Source organism: Delphinus delphis, chromosome 7, assembly GCF_949987515.2.
Source record: "Delphinus delphis chromosome 7, mDelDel1.2, whole genome shotgun sequence".
NCBI classification, from domain to species: domain Eukaryota; kingdom Metazoa; phylum Chordata; class Mammalia; order Artiodactyla; family Delphinidae; genus Delphinus; species Delphinus delphis.
This window is the reverse complement of record NC_082689.1, coordinates 88,336,336-88,353,890: the sequence shown is the minus strand read 5'-3', so window position 1 is coordinate 88,353,890 and position 17,555 is coordinate 88,336,336. Positions and strand designations below refer to the sequence as shown.

At 35.5% G+C, this 17,555-nt stretch overlaps 1 protein-coding gene across 1 annotated transcript in view; it reads right to left on the bottom strand.

Annotated features, from left to right (window-relative positions):
* Positions 1-17,555, bottom strand: part of LRP1B (LDL receptor related protein 1B) — a 1,457,034-nt gene that overhangs the window by 929,782 nt on the left and 509,697 nt on the right. Inside the window, exons 4-5 of the mRNA XM_069540814.1 lie at positions 12,458-12,577; positions 7,765-7,893 (exon numbers count right to left, since the gene is read on the bottom strand). Of these exons, the coding sequence (XP_069396915.1) occupies positions 7,765-7,893; positions 12,458-12,577 (249 nt within the window). The remainder of the gene's footprint in view (positions 1-7,764; positions 7,894-12,457; positions 12,578-17,555) is intronic.

The following is a 17,555-nucleotide window of genomic DNA, read 5'->3' as shown; positions in this document are numbered from 1 at the left end:
AAAAGAAAAATGGAGTGGTAGCTGGAGAGAAATACAGTTTTAAAGGAGGTTGTTTTGCAGCCTCTTTACTACATCCTTGTATACTGATGGAAATGATCCAGGAGAAAAGAATATCTTGATGATTCAAGGAATAAAGAAGACAACTGTCTGAGTCTAACTCTTGTACAGGTGAGAGAAGGTGATACTGATGCACAGAGGCTGGGATTGGCCTTAGACAGGATCAAAGTCAGTTTGTTCTTCAATTCAAATAAGAGAAGGATGAAGTGATTAGCTCTAGATTCAGACAGATTGGTAGATGTAGTTCAGGATGAGAAAGTTCTCTTTTGACTGCTTCTGTTTTCTCAGGGGAATATGAAACAAGACCATCATCTTAGAATAAAGAGGAAGGAGGTAGACATCTGAAAATTCATTATCTAGAGGTGGAAAAGTCATTTAATCTATTTCACTGTTTTCTGACAGGGCTGCCAACGGATGTAAATAGATAACCTATATTTAAGATCACAATCTTCTACTTTGCTATTAAAAAAAGACTAGTTCTAAATACTCAATGGTGATTATATACCAAACTTTTAGCTACTTTACTAGATATATATCCCTTGTAATTTGATGGTATGTTCTAAACCTCTAAAGTCTGTTAAGATATAATTTGTCTAATAACTTGGCAAGTATTATTTTTCATGGAAAGCAAAGATGGAGGCTGTGTGAGTCCTAGTGCGAAGAAGAAATGCTCACACACATTTAAAACTGCATTCAATACAATGGATTTTTTCTTCTCAGGACTAAAATGACGTTAAGCAGCTTGACTAGGGAGAATATGCAGAATATTTGTCATCAAAGTCAAGGGCAAATATGAACTCTGGGGGAAGAGTGCTCAAGAGACATTCTCTAACTGCTCTTATTACATTGTTGACTGCAACTGATACGGGGGATGCCTTGAAAACTCTCTGAAAAACAAATTTCCCTTATTAGAAAAAAAAAATTTTTTTTCTGTCAGGTTTTAAGCTTAGGTTTTCCGAGGATTTCAATAGCACTATGCTTACACTTTTCTCAAACAAAACAATAGAAAAATTATACATCCATGCGTAATCTTAAACCATTTGTAATTTCTATGAATTTAAATATGCCTCATTTCTTTTTGTTTTTCATTATATTTGTCCAATTTTAAGACAAAGAAAGGAAGTTAACTGTAGAACATGACATGATCTATTATATACTTTATATTGAGGATTTAAATATTAGTTCAATCAATAGCTATTCTATAAGAAAACACAATGATAGAAATTTGTACTTATATATTGTGTCATTTGTGAAAACAAAATTTACTGATTGTCAAATCTAGAGCCCATAAATGTTGTCATGTAATTCTTAATATCCAAATAAAGACATCTGCAGCTAGATTGCAGCTAAGATGTTAAGTGGTAAAGAAAATGGAAGACATGCATTTTTTCTATGTCTAGTATTTTTTTAGACTATGGGTAAATCAAAGGTGTCATGACACGTAAAACACATGACAGGTAAGACTGTTATCAATCTTGCAAATTTGTTGCTGGAAAAAAGATTTAAGATATCAAGAAAGGTGTTAGACTATGAAACTGATGTCCTCCAGGAAACAAAAAATCAAAAACTTAAAAAGAAAAATTTTAAAACCCAGCAAAAACAGACATAGAATATTCATGAGGAGTTTTATACCTCAATACTGGCAAACTCATTAACAGTTGTGGGGGTAGAAAAAAAAAGTGTGATGCTTAATTTGGGTAATGGAAATTCCATTAGAAATCCTTGCCCTGTCCTGTCATGGAATGTGAATTCCAACTGAGCAAAGGGCCAGAGAAGATATAGGGTAGGAGTACTCTAAAAAATAGAAAAATACTTTCAATGGCCAGGCCACGTTATCAAAGGGAGTTGTGAAGCTCTAGTATTTGTACAGAACAGAGGCTTAGGATATACTGCCTGATTGCAGGTGGTGTCGCTTATTCTCCAGCTATATTTGCACAGCAAACACGCACTCGGACTGCATGTCTGTCTGAGGAGGGACTGGTTGAGGGAGCACATTTATGGAGATTATGCAGAGCTCCCCAGCCAATTTTGATGCCTCTACTGCAGCAAAGGCAGCTTGAACCCTAAATAACATGATGACACTGGCAAAAACAAAACAAACAAAAAAACCCAAAAAAACAACCATTACCCTTCCAATCTCTTGCAGCCTTTTGACTTTCCTTTTTTTGACCCTCAATATCCCAATACCCTTATTCTGCTTCCTGAATGTTTAGGAAATTGCTTGCAGCATCCAACAAGCATTTACCCAGCACATACTCTGTTCCAGGCACTGAGCTACTTCTCTGTCACTTACCACTTACCATAGTGTACATCATTTCCTCCAAGCATATGTGACTGAGTAAAAAATGACAAATCTGGATTTCTATTCTGGTGCTGGTCTACTAGGCTTGCTCCTAGCTCAGAGCTTCTCATACACCATCACGTCATCAAGTGTCATTCACAGTTATGCCTCAATGAAATGACAAACTGTGCAGGAACTAGACCTTTGGACTATCTAAAAAGAGTAAAAACTCTAAATAGTGAATCTTCACGTTGTCAAGACATGATCACATATCATTCTGTGGGAAGCCATTCTTAGCCAGATGGTAGACTGAAACAGATCTGATCCATAGTTTCTTAAGTTATCAAGGTCACTAAGACTTAATATGTTACTCTTCCTACGAACACTTAAATTTTAATATGGGGTGTTTCTTTTAAAAAGAAAAAAAGGCAATTATACTTTAATAACTAAATTCCAAGCATCACAAGTGCTGATTAGTATGATACTCTGAGCAGGGGCTCCTCCCCCCCCTTTTTTTTTTTTTTTAATTCCCAGTCTTGTCCCTTTTTATACAAGTACCAGCCTATTCTGTTCTCCCCATGAGCAGAGCCAGCCTTGACAAAAAACCATGGATGATTCCTCCAACCTTCCAAAAGGACATTTTAAACTATTTATTAGTAGATGACAATAGAGATTCGAAGTAGGAGCCATAGGAAGTTATTTTTTGTTTTATTTCTCTATCTTTCTCTTTTTCTTTCTTTCCTTCCTTCTTTCTTTAAATTGCAGCAAAGAAAGTATTATGAAAACACTCTCTAACACTGTTTGGAGGTGTGCTTCTATGGATTACACAGGGATTATAATTTGTATTTCTTACAGCTAAGAGTTCCATCGCCTAAAAAGTCTCCCCTTACCCTCGCCCAAATCAGTGAACAGCAAAGCATACGCTGTAATAGAATCTCAAAGTTATTTAATGGACTCTCTTCTCTCATTACTCTGGTTGTTCTGTGGCAAAAAGGTGTCCTCTCTCTCATATAGTACCATTTAATGTGGTGACTCAACAACGATGAGCACAGAATTATTTAGTGCTCTTTATTTTGCTACTGCTTTGATGAAATCAATAGGGGCTTATAGGTTCCATAGAACTGAATGCTGGGGTAAATGCCTGCCTTAAGCAAGTGGTTAGGACACTGAAAAGTATAGTCCAAGGAGACTGAATTTATCAGTTCATCCAAAATTGCCAACAGTTCATAAATTAAACACCCTTAGCTATTATTTTCACTCTCGCAGGTTCTGCATGAGCCCCCTGTCAATCCTGGGTGCCCACATTTAACACATACTTCTATAACAAAATCAGTCTAAATCAGTTGAAAGAAAGTAAGCTAAATTAAAAAACAAACAAAAACACTTTTCATTTTCAGGTTTGATGTCATTATTAGAACTCTAATTTTGAAAAATGTAAAAATATACAGGATGCTTTACTGGATACCTATAGATGCTTGACAGTTACTTTAAAACATCTTTTTTCAAATGACAAGTCCTAACATTTAATTCAAAAATGACTAGTGTTTAACGTGTGTCCCATTCCAAAGTTATGAACAGTCCATCATGACATTCACATTCTAGCATGCTTCCTACTACCCAGTAATATCAAGTATGCATGAAGTTATTATTATTATTTTTTTTACATACACTGAGAGTTCTGTAGATTTTCTTCCATTTGGAAATCACCTATTTTGATGTCACACGGATAGGACTAGACTACCTTTGAAATTTTCCCAACTTTGAAACACTTGATTCTATAGTTCAGTAGTCAGGGGAAAATCTTACTCAGTGTAGAAAAGAAAAGAATTTGTCTGTACTACATGAATTATCAAGAATGAAAAGGCCTCCTGCCTAACATTAATCTCTTCTCCCAACTGCCACAGGGCCTAAAATCCCCTCCCTCTACTAGAGGTATTTCTTAAAGGTGCTCTTAGGGCTTATGAATTTTACTTGGATTTGGTCATTATACTACAAAAGAGGGATAATCAATTAACTTAAATTCATTTTCCTATTTACTATCAATTGTCACATTGAAAATAAGATCCCACAGGCAAGCTTTGGGGTGACTAGTTGGGGAGCGACCATGATATTATTATTATTTTTTTTTGTGGTACGCAGGCCTCTCACTGCTGTGGCCTCTCGCGTTGCGGAGCACAGGCTCCGGACGCGCAGGCTCAGCGGCCATGGCTCATGGGCCCAGCCTCTCCGCGGCATGTGGGATCTTCCCGGACCAGGGCACGAACCTGCGTCCCCTGCATCGGCAGGTGGACTCTCAACCACTGCGCCACCAGGGAAGCCCCATGATATTATTTTGTGCTGAACTAGTTCATCACCTTAGAAGCAGCTTCCCAGCCAACTGACTCTGCCACCCTCTGCCTTCACATAAAAGGTTACCTTTCCTAGGAACTTTTATTTTCCCATCTATTATCTAGTAAGGTCTTTGTAGAACTTTCCTCTTGTGTGCAGTTCTAGCTGTCCACTGTATCCTCTGGGTCTGATATATTTATGTTGCATTTTCTGTCTAAAGTCTAGGGATCTTTTACAAACATCTACTGTTTGGGGTCAGCCCATTCTAACCTTTCCCTAATTTCACACAATCCCAGCTTCTGGAATCCCTTGAACTCTGGCTTTCCTTGGAGGGAAAGTCAGGTTCCAGAATCCAGTAGGGTAAAATTTTAAAGGAAGAAAAAAAGAGGTGCTAATCTAAGCAGCAGGTAATGGAAAAGAGGAAAGTCAAAGCCTGAAGACAAATGGGGTTTACTTTATAACTTTTTCCTAGCACCCTTCAGTCACAGCAATACCATAGTAAATAAAATTGCCACAGAAAAATTTAAAGCTGATGTATTAAATGGAATTTTAATACATTTAATCTAATGGAAGCAAAAAATCCTCCTGTACATTTGTTACAAATATGAGAAAACTAAAGCAAAACTGATCGGTTTTTTTGAATTATACAAATGCATTGTTCAAATATCCATGTGACCTTTAGAACTAGTCAGTATATGTTACAGACTTGTACTCATTTACTATACTACTGATTTTCCTAAAACTACAAACCACAGGAACGTTCCCATGAAAACTGTGTATTGTTCTAACTATGTACGCCAACAGTCATCAAGCCAACCACTAGAGGTGAAGGCATTTACATATGTATTCCATTATCAATGCTAGAGTCATCAAATCATGTACCATCCCTCTGACTACATTCAAAGATGCAGCACTATATCATGTACCATCCCTCTTTGACTACATTCTCTTTTTGTCAGAAACCCTTCTGTGTAGAAAGAGAGGAAGTGCTTCTCTGTATAGGGTTTATTACATTACACTCTCCCTGTGTATTCACAGCAATATTGTGTGGATCAATAGAAGAAACTGCAAAGAAAAAGCCTTCCAGTTCTTTAATCCGTTGATATATTAAATCAGAACTCTCAGTGGTGGAAAAAAAGAGGAACAGATAACTTGACCTAATTTTTCTAGAGGATTGCCCCTGAAAAATAAATAGGGCTTCATAAACCAAGTCAGCAATTGAAAAAAATAAACTAAGAAGTAAAAGAGTTCCTTTCTTGGTAATTTTCTATACAAATACGTTTTGTAAATAATTAAACATACTATCTCAGAGAAATAGCTGAAATTATAACATGAAGTTACGATGTAAAGGGAAACAGCAGCAGCTCGCAGAGCAAATCCAATGCTTTGCTCAATTTGGTTTCAGGAAAGAGAATCCCATCCCATGCCTAATTTTCTAATTGCTAATAAAAGGGAGTAGGGGACATTCACTAATTTATCAAAACTTCATAATTTGAAAATGCAGGAAATGAAACCAGATTTGGAGGAAGTGAGAAGATGCCAGATGGAATACCATGTATAATATCTTCCTATATTATTCCCAAGCTAATTCAGTTCACGCACACACACACACACACACACACACACACACACACAAACAACAAAAAATTAGTGTTATCCTATCATTACCAGCACCTCAAGGCTATTTCATTGGCAAATTAACAATATTTACTGAGGGTGTACTAAGACTGCACACTATGTAGAAACAGTAGGCTTTATTTGCAGATAAGAGGTAAAGGGAAGGCAGTTTTGAAAATGAAATTCAAATACTTAAGAGGAGAACACTCATTGTAGTAATCTTAATTAGAAAGAAAAATTAATTCCTTCTTTTTCCTTCCTTCCTTCATTCCTCCCTCCCTCCCTCCTTCCTTCCCTCAATCTCTCCCTTCCTTCCACAAATATTCACTGAGTACCTATATGTTCCAGGCAATGGTCAGAACTGAGTATATAACAGCAAACAAAACTGACAAGTTCTGTACTTTCATAATGATTATATTATTCTGGGTAAATCTGATGATAAACAGATACATAAATATGTTCATTTCAAATGGCAGTGCTATAAAGAAAACTAAAAAGTCATGTAGTGATAGAATAGGTATGAATAATAAGTATAGTTGGGAATTAAGATTGTGATGGAGAGAGTACACACCCTTAAATAGAATGGTCAGAGAAGGTCATTCTGAATGTTGACATTCTAGCCAAGACTTGAATGATAAGAATGTGACTATCAAAGAGAAAAGCATTGCAGGCAGATCAAACAGCAAGTGAAAAGACCTCAAGAGCAAAGTGGCTGAAGGAAAAGGAAACCAGTATGGCTGGGGTGTGATAAAAGGAGAAGGAGAGATGAGATGGAAAGGTAAATGGTACTAGTCCATTAGCCCTTAGAGGCCCTGTGAGAAGTTTGGGTTTTATTCTCAACATGAGGGAAAACTATCAGGAGATTTTAAGCAAAATAACAACATGGTTTGGTTTATATTCTAGCAGATTAACTATTACGTGAAATATGAATTTTAGAGGGAAAGCAGAGGCTCACAGAAACCAGTGAGGAATCTATTATACAGTCCAGGAGAGAGATGGGTAATTCAAATCAATTAATCCATTCCTTTTGAACAGGTTTTTGTTCATTAGAAACTTCCTGTAATGGAAGGAGTTTTGTAGTGATCAGTGACAACTAAAAGAACTTCTCTGGCTTTCTAAGGATGGATCATTTCCTTAAAATGAAGAAAAAAAATCTATTTCTTCAAAGTCCATATTGCTCTACTATATACATTTCTAATGAAAAGAACTGCAAATAGGAAATAAATTCTGGAAGGACCAAAAATTAGATAACTTGGGCTTCCCTGGTGGCGCAGTGGTTGAGAGTCCGTCTGCCGATGCAGGGGACACGGGTTCGTGCCCCGGTCTGGGAAGATCCCACATGCCACGGAACGGCTGGGCCCGTGAGCCATGGCCGCTGAACCTGCGCGTCCGGAGCCTGTGCTCCGCAACGGGAGAGGCCACAACAGTGAGAGGCCCGCGTACCGCAAAAAAAAAAAAAAAAAAAAAATTAGATAACTTACCAGTTTTGGCTTTGCAGGATCTGTTGTCTGGCTGCATTATGTAGCCTTCCACACAACTACAAGCATAGGATCCATACGTATTTATGCAGGTCTGGCTGCATGTACCGTAAACAGCACATTCATCTTGATCTAAAAGGTAAATTAACAACATTTCTAAGCAGATTTATTGTTGGGCATTTTTTTTCTCCCTGAAGAAAACATTTTTTCCAAACTTTGGAAGTAGGCTATTAAAAAAAAGCGAGAAAGAGCCAACTCCAATACATCTTTTCAAAACCACACTAACTGAACATAAAATTCAGTGTCGTTTTAATAGTTACGGAGATACAAGATCAAGCTTAACACCAAATCTTTTACTTTAAAAGATAATTTATTTGCATTTTTGATGCATAGGCTAAAAGTCCTTGGATATTTGTGCAAAGGTATAAAATGCACTCCAATGAATATTTGCTGAAGAGTTCTAGTGTTTACGACACTGGCTTTTTCAAGATTTTGACAAAGAATTAGACTGGCAACACGATTTTCAATGAACAGATTAAATAAAAGTTCTGAGCTAAGCAATGTAAACCACCCTCACTAAATCAAAAGGAGGAAACTATTAAGTACTTGTTGCAAGCAGAAATTTCATCTTAATTAATTTTTATTTTAATATCTATGGCCCTCCTCCTATTTTTTCCCTACTTCCACTCGCAATACTTTTTTCCTCCAGCACCTTGTTCAAGTCTCTGTAAGCAGCAGGTACTTAATGATTCTTAACCAACCGGGCAAATTAAAAAAAAAACAAAAAAAACTCTGCCAGCTAATAATTTAGACAAATGTGTATTCAGTCTGTCCTGTGTACCAAGCACTATATGAATTCCTGAAGAAACCAAAATTTATAAAACATGATTTCAACCTCTAGGTGAAACAAGTCTAGTGATATAGAATTTCATTTCTATGCATTTCCTTATAATAGAGTCATACTCTAGTTATAATAGAAACACAGAGAAGTAAATGAATCTGCTTGGAATTGAAGGGAAAATGTGAAGGCTGCATATTGAGCTGAGTTTAAAGGATGATTTAGATTTCCTCAGACTAAATAAAAAGGGATCAGATGGAAAGAGGTGTTCCAGTTAAACAAAACAGCATGCGAAAAGCCATTGGGATGACACAGTAGGGATTTCAAAGAAGTATAAGGAGTCAGGTGGAGTAAGGGTGTATAAGAGGAAATGGTAAGAGATGATATTGGGAAAATCGTTTTGGGATGGGATAATGAAGTTATTTGTATGCTAAACTAAAGTGCTGTACATTATACATAGGCACTGGAAAGCATTAATTAGATGGGCTTTATGATCAACTTTGTATTTTAAAACTAAACAAAGTCACAAAAAATGGATTAGTGAATATAGAGAAGAGAACCTGGAAAATTAGCTATGTGCTAATTTCACACAAGAACTTGTATTTTGAAGTCATAATATTTTGAACAATGACAGTAGCAGTGGGAATGGAGAAGAGGGAATGGACTCAAATGTTTAAGAAATAGAATAGATAACGTGAAGTTTGACTGGATATGATAGAAGTGAATGGTGGTCTAATTTTATAAGAAGTGTAGATTACAGTGGAGGTATCATGGGAGGAAAAAATGAGTTTGATTTGGATGTGATAAATTTGAGGTATCTGTAGAGCATCCTTGAGTAAACATTTAATAAGTAGTTGGAAATATGGAACCAATAATATAAGGTGAGATCGGTCTTGGAGTATTTGAGAGTCAATAGCATATGGATATTAGATTAAAAAAATAGGAGAGGGTTAGATCCCACAGAGAGAAAGGGAAAGTCGGGAAAGTTTAGCTACAGAAAAATACTTTAGGATACCAATATGAAAAAGGCCGGCAAGAGAGAGGAGTCCATGAGCCTCCTCTGAAGGATGTTAAGCGGATTAAACTGCTTGGGTATAATAAGAATGTATATTTGGTCTTTATCCTCTGTTTCTGACACAGAGTTCAGTTACCTTGTAATTTTCTGAGCTATAGGAGTATCTTTTGTTATTTCTAAGGAGCCCTGTGAAATATACTAGAGTCTATGCTAATGAAGTGACTCAGGGTGGGGCTACTAGATATTCTCAGAATGGGACTGGTCTCCAAAAAGATCAAACAGGTGACTTAGAGGGTGGGAACTCTCAACCCCATCCTCTGACCCCCCAACCTAAGAAAGGAGTTGACTAAGGAAAAGCAAAAGATGGCTAAGTAGCCAAGGAACCATTTAAATTGGGAAACTATGCATTTGTATGACATTTATTTGCATTCCTCTCCGATTTTTTTTAGCTTCGTGTAATAGCCTGCATTTATAGACAGTTTGTTTGAAGTAAGTAGCTTTGGGGATAGGAAGAATAGTATTTGGAGTGAAGTCCACAGTGATAATGTGAAATTAAATCTTGAATTTGATAAAGTCCAGCCCCTAGTGGCAGAAATGATGATTCGTATCTACAATATTTTCACTGATTTTTTTCAACTTTACTATTATTGGTTCCTATTTTAGTTTTTCTGATATGTGATTATGCTACACAGGAGAGCAATATGAATAATGATTTCTTTTGTTCTTTCTCCTCAGTCAGAATGCACTGTTCTGACATTGATGTAACTCCACAAAATTGGCTGCAAAGAAACAGGCATGTCATCACTTGTAGCACTATCTTCTTTCTTCCTTTAAGGACAGAGAATATCCTGGAAATTCCTTCAGGAAAGCGTAAATGATGCTCAGACCTGGCCATCCAGGAGTGCAGAGAAAGTAAAAAAATCTCTTCTATTGGTGAACTTCCATAAAAATTGCTGTGTATTTGCTTACTAATATTCAACAGAAGAAAGTGATTATGATGATTTTTACAGATTTAAAAGAGAGATTCAGGAGAAAGAGATTCATGTAAAAGGAGCTGAAAATCCTGACACCTATAGGAGTGAGGTATAGCAAAAGAGTGAAAAGGATACAGGTAAGTATATTGGCCTACCTTGTGTGAATGGCAGGTGTTGTTTTGAACTTGAAATTGCGTGCATGTCCAGAGGTACTACTTATATCTGGCAGACTCTGTGATTGTAAGGGGTCTAGTGTTGACAAATATGAGTTTTTTCATAAAGTCTGAACTTCTGTGTGCAACCTTCTGATTTTCAAATGTTGGTTTAAGAATAATGTCAGTCAAATAAAATATACCAGTTTGGTCCCCCTATAGTCAGATTATGTAGCCTTTGGGTCTGATAAACATTTAATAATACATGTTTTTATAATATTTGTATTATGCAGAAAATGAAAAAACCACAAACTGAAAATTTAAGCTCGATGTACATTATAAACCAATGAGCCTCTCTAGGATAAGAATAAGTGGGCTCTGGAGATCTGTGTTTTAGTCCCAAGTCTTTTACTAAAAAGATGTGCAGACTTAACTAAGTCACTTAATTTTTCAGGGTCTCACTTTTCTCACTTTTGTCATGAGGATTTAAAAAAATATTCTCTGAGGATTTTTTTCAACTTTAAGATTCTATTTTTAAGGTAAAAGTTATAATATTAAAGCAAAGGGTTAAAGTAATCAGCAAAGTACCAATTTCTTTGGAAAATATTCTGTTTATTAGTGGTGCTGGTAACACAGATATTCCTCAATTTTATACACAGATTCTATATTCAATGTTTTCTATATATAGATTCTAAATACCATATAAAATAATGTACTGTTTATATTGTGGATATATCATATATATATACACAAACATATAATATTATGTATATGTATATATATTTGGATTCAACATAATGAAGAAATAACCTAAAATAGTTCAGTATGGCAGAGCAGAGTCATTTGGTGTAGAACGTTCACAAAAACAAAAATTAGGACATTAAAAAATAAATATTTTATATTCATCATTATTGCATTGGTCAAATATCAATCACCAGAATTACCAATGTAAAAGTTGTAAAGAATATTACATGACTATTATTAACTTAGTAGATAACAAATGTCTACTACACTGCAGCTATATAACAGACATAAACTATTTAGGAGGTTAAAATAATTAAATCCAAAGTTTTAGTGACTGACCAGAACACATCCCATTGTTGACATGTCCCATGTCTGTCATTACTGCAATATGAATTGAAAATTGATTTGTAACCATATGATATCACTTATATGTGGAATCTAAAATATGGCACAAATGAACCTATCTACAAAACAGAAACAGACTCAGACACAGAGAACAGACTTGTGGTTGCCATGGGGGGGGAAAGGAGGGAGAGGGATGGACTGGGAGTTTGGGGTTGGTAGATGCAAGCTATTACATTTAGAATGGATACATAACAAGGTCCTACTGTACAGCACAGGGAACTATACCCAATCTCCTGGGATAAACCATCATGGAAAAGAATATATAAATCAATGTCTGTATGTGTATAACTGAGTCACTTTGCTGTACAGCCGAGATTGGCACAGCATTATTAATCAACTACACTTCAATCAAAAAAGGAAAGAAAATTGATTTGTATAAATGCTTATCTAATGTTTCTATATGTGGTTTTTGGGGGAGAGCCAACTTTTAACTCTCAAGAGACAAAAAATAAAGTGGACATAAACACTGTGTGGAACACATGGTAGGTGCTTGAAGATATTTTATTAAATTTCTGTTAATTAAGCCTCTGTTAAAATAAAATTGAGTAGAATTACATGTCATAATTACCTTTACAGCTTCTTCCATCTTCTTTTATTTCAAATCCATCCTCACAGTAACACATTGTACTATTTCTGACCATGGCACATTTATACTGACAATTCAACTGCTGGCAACTGGGCAACAGTTCTGTAGAGGAAAAGCAAAGATCTTATGTCTATATAACTGTGCACACACATATACTATTTAAATTTAAACGTTAATATTTACTCAGTGCATAACCATAATAATACAGCTTTGATTGGTTTCCTAGAAAGTTTCTATGATTGGTTGACAGAACAAAACAATATCTATTCCCTCTAAAATATGTTGGTTTGCATTTGTTTGAAGTATTGTTAATAAAAATTTCAGATCAATCTGTTCAGTCTTTCACTTTTTCCCTTATTACGTACATTCAAAGGCACAAATCCTTTCAAATTCTGGTAAATTATTTCAAGAGGAAAAATGTCAACTCAGTGGTTGATTTCACCATTTATGCCTTTCTTACCTGACACATCCATTGATATTCTATATTTTGAGGGCTTGTTTTGACTTACTAATCCATGTATAACCTTTGAAGCAGGTGGCAAAATATTAGACAACTACTGGACATAATATATTTCATAATATCTAAACCCTTTCAGAACAAAAACATCAGTGAAGCCAAAGTTAGCAAAACCTTAGAGCAAATTAGGATCCAGTATGATAAATGCATGAAACACAGATGAAGTGACAGAGGCATATTCATTTCACAAATAATTTCTAACAGGAATAAGATTTGCTAAACAAGAAAAATTACAGAGAGAATGTATGACTGATTGTGGTGTCTGAAAATAGGGATATTAATGGGTCGTGACAATTTCCTTTTTTCCCCTGGGGAGAAAAATAAGGGTTTTAAAGATCAAGGTTAAATGATTCAAAATAAATTGATATTTGCCACAAATTTAGCTGGTGCTTCAGAAATATTTTAACTTTTAATAAAGCTATATTAAAGTCCAGTGTGGAAAAGGACAGCTAGAATACTCCAAACTGAAAATTTGGTATTTTACTAAAAAATTAATTCTCTCTAGTATTTTCTTAGCCCAATTGCTTTTAAACTCTTTCATGAAACTATCAATATTTTATGTATCTTCTCTTCTTAAAACTTTAAATCTCCGTCATAATGGTCACCCACATATGATGATCTTGCTTCCTACTTCCCTGAGAAAATCGAAGCTATTGAAAGAAATTTTCCACAGATTTATGCTTCACATTTTACCCACCTCTGCCTATTCTTGTTTTCCTTGCATTTCAAACTTGGTTTAACTCATAATTAAAGCTCCAGCCACAACTCCTGTGCACAAATCCCATCCCCTTTCACCTATTCAAGGATATCACTTCAGTTTTTCTCTACTTCCTCTCATAATCATCTTTAAAAGTTTATATTAGATCAAAGTAAAGCCTCCATCCCTTTTTGTCAATTGAGTTTCATGGGAACCCAGTCAATAGCCATTTGTTTACATATTGCCTATGGCCGTTTTTACACTACAAACACAACCCAACTAGTTGCCTTAGTTGACTAGTTGGCCCCCCCAAACCTAAAATATCTATTATAGCCCTTTACAGAATGTTTTCTGACCCTTGTACTACTTTTCCCCACATTAAAAACAAAAAACCTTGATCTCACATCCTGTAGGAGTCACCATTGCCCAGTATCTTTGTTCCTCTTTATAACAAAACTTACAAAATAATCCATACTCACTGTCTCTTTCTTCCCCTCTGTTTCTATCTTAAGCCCACTCCATAAAGGTTTTATCTCCATTGCTCCAGAAACTGCTCAGATACAGGTTTCCAATGACCTTGAGGCTAATAAGTGTGATGGCCTTTTCTCAGTCCTCATCTTACTTGACCTATCAGCAGCACTTGACACTGTTAACTAGTTTTCCCTGATGTACCTTCATCACTTTGCTTCCAGGGCTCAGGACTTCTGGTTTTCCTCCTATTTCACAGCCTCCTTTGTACAGTTCCACATTTTCTTGTCAACCTCTTAAGGCTGAAGTGCCCCAGGATAAAAACCTGGTCTTTTTCTCTTGCCTATCAATATGCTACTAGTAAACTCATCAGTTATCATAGCTTCCCCTCTAACTGGAACATAACTGCAGTTCCATAAGCTGAAAGCTAGGTGTGCCCTCTTCGACTTCTAATTTCCACTATTCTATTACAATTGACACTTTATATTAAAATTTATTTCTCCTTGAGATACCTGGAACAATTTCTGCTTCCTTGATATAAATTAAGCCACTATACAAATCAACACATCTGATTTGTAGGTTTGGAATTGGGGTCAATGCCAATTATATGCTGTTATAAATATTAACATTTATATAATGTGCAAAGACCAGTCATTTGGTCTGTAAAACTACATTATTAATAAAAATATAGAATAAATGGATCTTTAGAAGTTATAACATTTTTGTTTCATATGGTAGTTATTTACATTTTGGTTTCCCCCACCAGTATCTACAGCTATAAATTATAAACCATATATATATATATATATATATATATATATATATATATATATATATATATATATATATAGGACAATGTGCAATTTCTTTGAAACCCCATAACAGTCAAAAATGTAGATATCATTGTAATTTACAGTTTTCAGATGAGGAAACTTATGGTTGATAACTAATTTAAGATTATATGGTAAATATACGATGAAGATGGTATTCAAAACTTCAAGGTCAGGCTGACTACAAACAAAGCCTATGTTTTCAAAAATGCCTCTACTTCCCACTGTACAATCTGGTGACGGTTGAAACCGTGGTGTATTTTTTTTATTTGCTTTGTCATTCTAAGCTTAGTAGTGTGCTGTAGATACATACAAGAAGTGTTTTTTATAATTTTTATAGGATGAATGAACTAATAAATCAGTAAAATAGCTTAATTCTAGGATGACAATTAATACTCTCAGGTGTCATTTCTAGTCCATTAAATTAAACTAGGTCCTAAAGATAGTTCATTTACATCTTTAAGTTAGGTAATTGAGTTGTCAAATCTTGTTTGATTATGGTGGAATCAGTCCAAAATTGCCTTTAGTCTATATGCTTCTTTTAGTTCAACACTGATGGAGCACCTAGTCAATGCTAAGGACTCTGCTGGGCTTCCACAGATGCAAAATTGCTTTAGACAAATTAATGAATTACAACATGAGTGTGGAAGCAAGTGGGGTTAGATGAGAAGTGCAACAATGTAAACAACAGCTATAATTCATAGCAGAACAACACATATACTAAATAAAAATACATGTGACATTAGCTGGAAAGAGAAGAATTCATCCAGAGACTGGAAATAGAGGTAGGTATCTGGAAAAAAGGTTGTTAAAGAAGTTAAATTTAAACTAAAATTTAAAAGATGAGCTCAGTAGACAGAATTTATGAGCATGCATTCCAGATAAAGTAGACAATATGAGAAAATAAATTTTAAAAAAATGACAGCATGTAAGAGGTAAAGACAATGGTAAATAACCCTGTGTGGCTAAAACATAGTGTTTGATGTGGTCGGAAATGGGACTGGAATTATTATTTGGCGCCAGACAGAAGTAGATTAATTCTTAGATTAAGTAGAATTTTCTGTTTCAATAATGGAAATCATTGCTAGTTAAGGAGGACAGAAGTGATATACTCTGACGTGTATTGTTTGAAAGTGCCTAATAACAAGGAGAAAAATGAGTAAAAGACAGTAAAGAAAGAAAAGCTATCTAAAAGGTTAGGACTATGAATATTTAGATGAGTGGATGGCCAGAAACTTGGTGAAAGCATAGTAACACTGAGTTAACAGTACCAATAAAATGAATTAAGAATAACAGAAGGATTGGAGGTTTAGAGGGAAATACTAAGTTTGCTTTTGATGGTTTAGTTTAAAACGTTGACAAGAAAATGGCTAGGAGGGAGTTGAGAATTTGAGTCTACCTAAGAAGAAAAGTCTGGACTAGAGGTGGAGATTTGGAAGTCAAAAACACATAATTGGTCCTTGAAGTCCAAAGAGAAAATAATCATCCCTTAAAAAAGAATATTTATGATATAAATCAAACCTAGAGAACTTTTATATGTGAAAGGCAAGCAGAAGAAAAGGTGTTAATAAAGAAAACAGACAAAAAGAGTCATGTACCACAATGTTCACTGCAGCTCTATTTACAATAGCCAGGACATGGAAGCAACCTAAGTGTCCACTGACAGATGAATGGCTAAAGAAGATGTGGCACATATATACAATGGAATATTACTCAGCCATAAAAAGAAACGAAATTGAGTTATTTGTAGTGAGGTGGATGGACCTAGAGTCTGTCATACAGGGTGAAATAAGTCAGAAAGAGAAAAACAAATAACGTATGCTAACACATATATATGGAATCTAAAAAAAGAAGAAGGTTCTGAAGAACCTAGGGGCAGGACAGGAATAAAGACACAGATGTAGAGAATGGACCTGAGGACACGGGGAAGGGGAAGGGGAAGCTCGGACGAAGTGAGAGAGTGGCATGGACATATATACACACCAAATGTAAAATCAATAGCTAGTGGGAAGCAGCCAGATAGCACAGGGAGATCAGCTCAGTGCTTTGTGACCACCCAGAGGGGTGGGAGGGAGATGCAAGAGGAAGGAGATATGGGGATATATGTATATGTATGGCTGATTCACCTTGTTATAAAGCGGAAACTAACACACCATTTCAGAGCAATTATACTCCAATAAAGATGTTTTAAAAAAAAAAAAAGAAAACTGAGAAATAACTAAATATATAGACGAGGAACATAGAAAGCTTCACAAAACCTAAGGAAGAATAACAGTCCATGGAAGTAAGCAGGGCAATAAATATTAAAAACTGAGAAATATACTTGGATGAAGCCTAAAGACTGCACTGGGTTTCCTAATAGGATCAATTAAGACCTTTAAAAATGGTTTCAGCGGTTCAGAGGGGACAGAGATAAATGTAGGAAGGAGTTCGGACAGAAAGAGGAACAGTTTCTCATAGAAAAGACCAATATCTTATAGGATACAGAGCATGAAGGTAGGGGTATTACCTAATTTATTAGTCTGTACCTTAGGACAGGCATATTAATTCACTGCTTTAAATGCATTG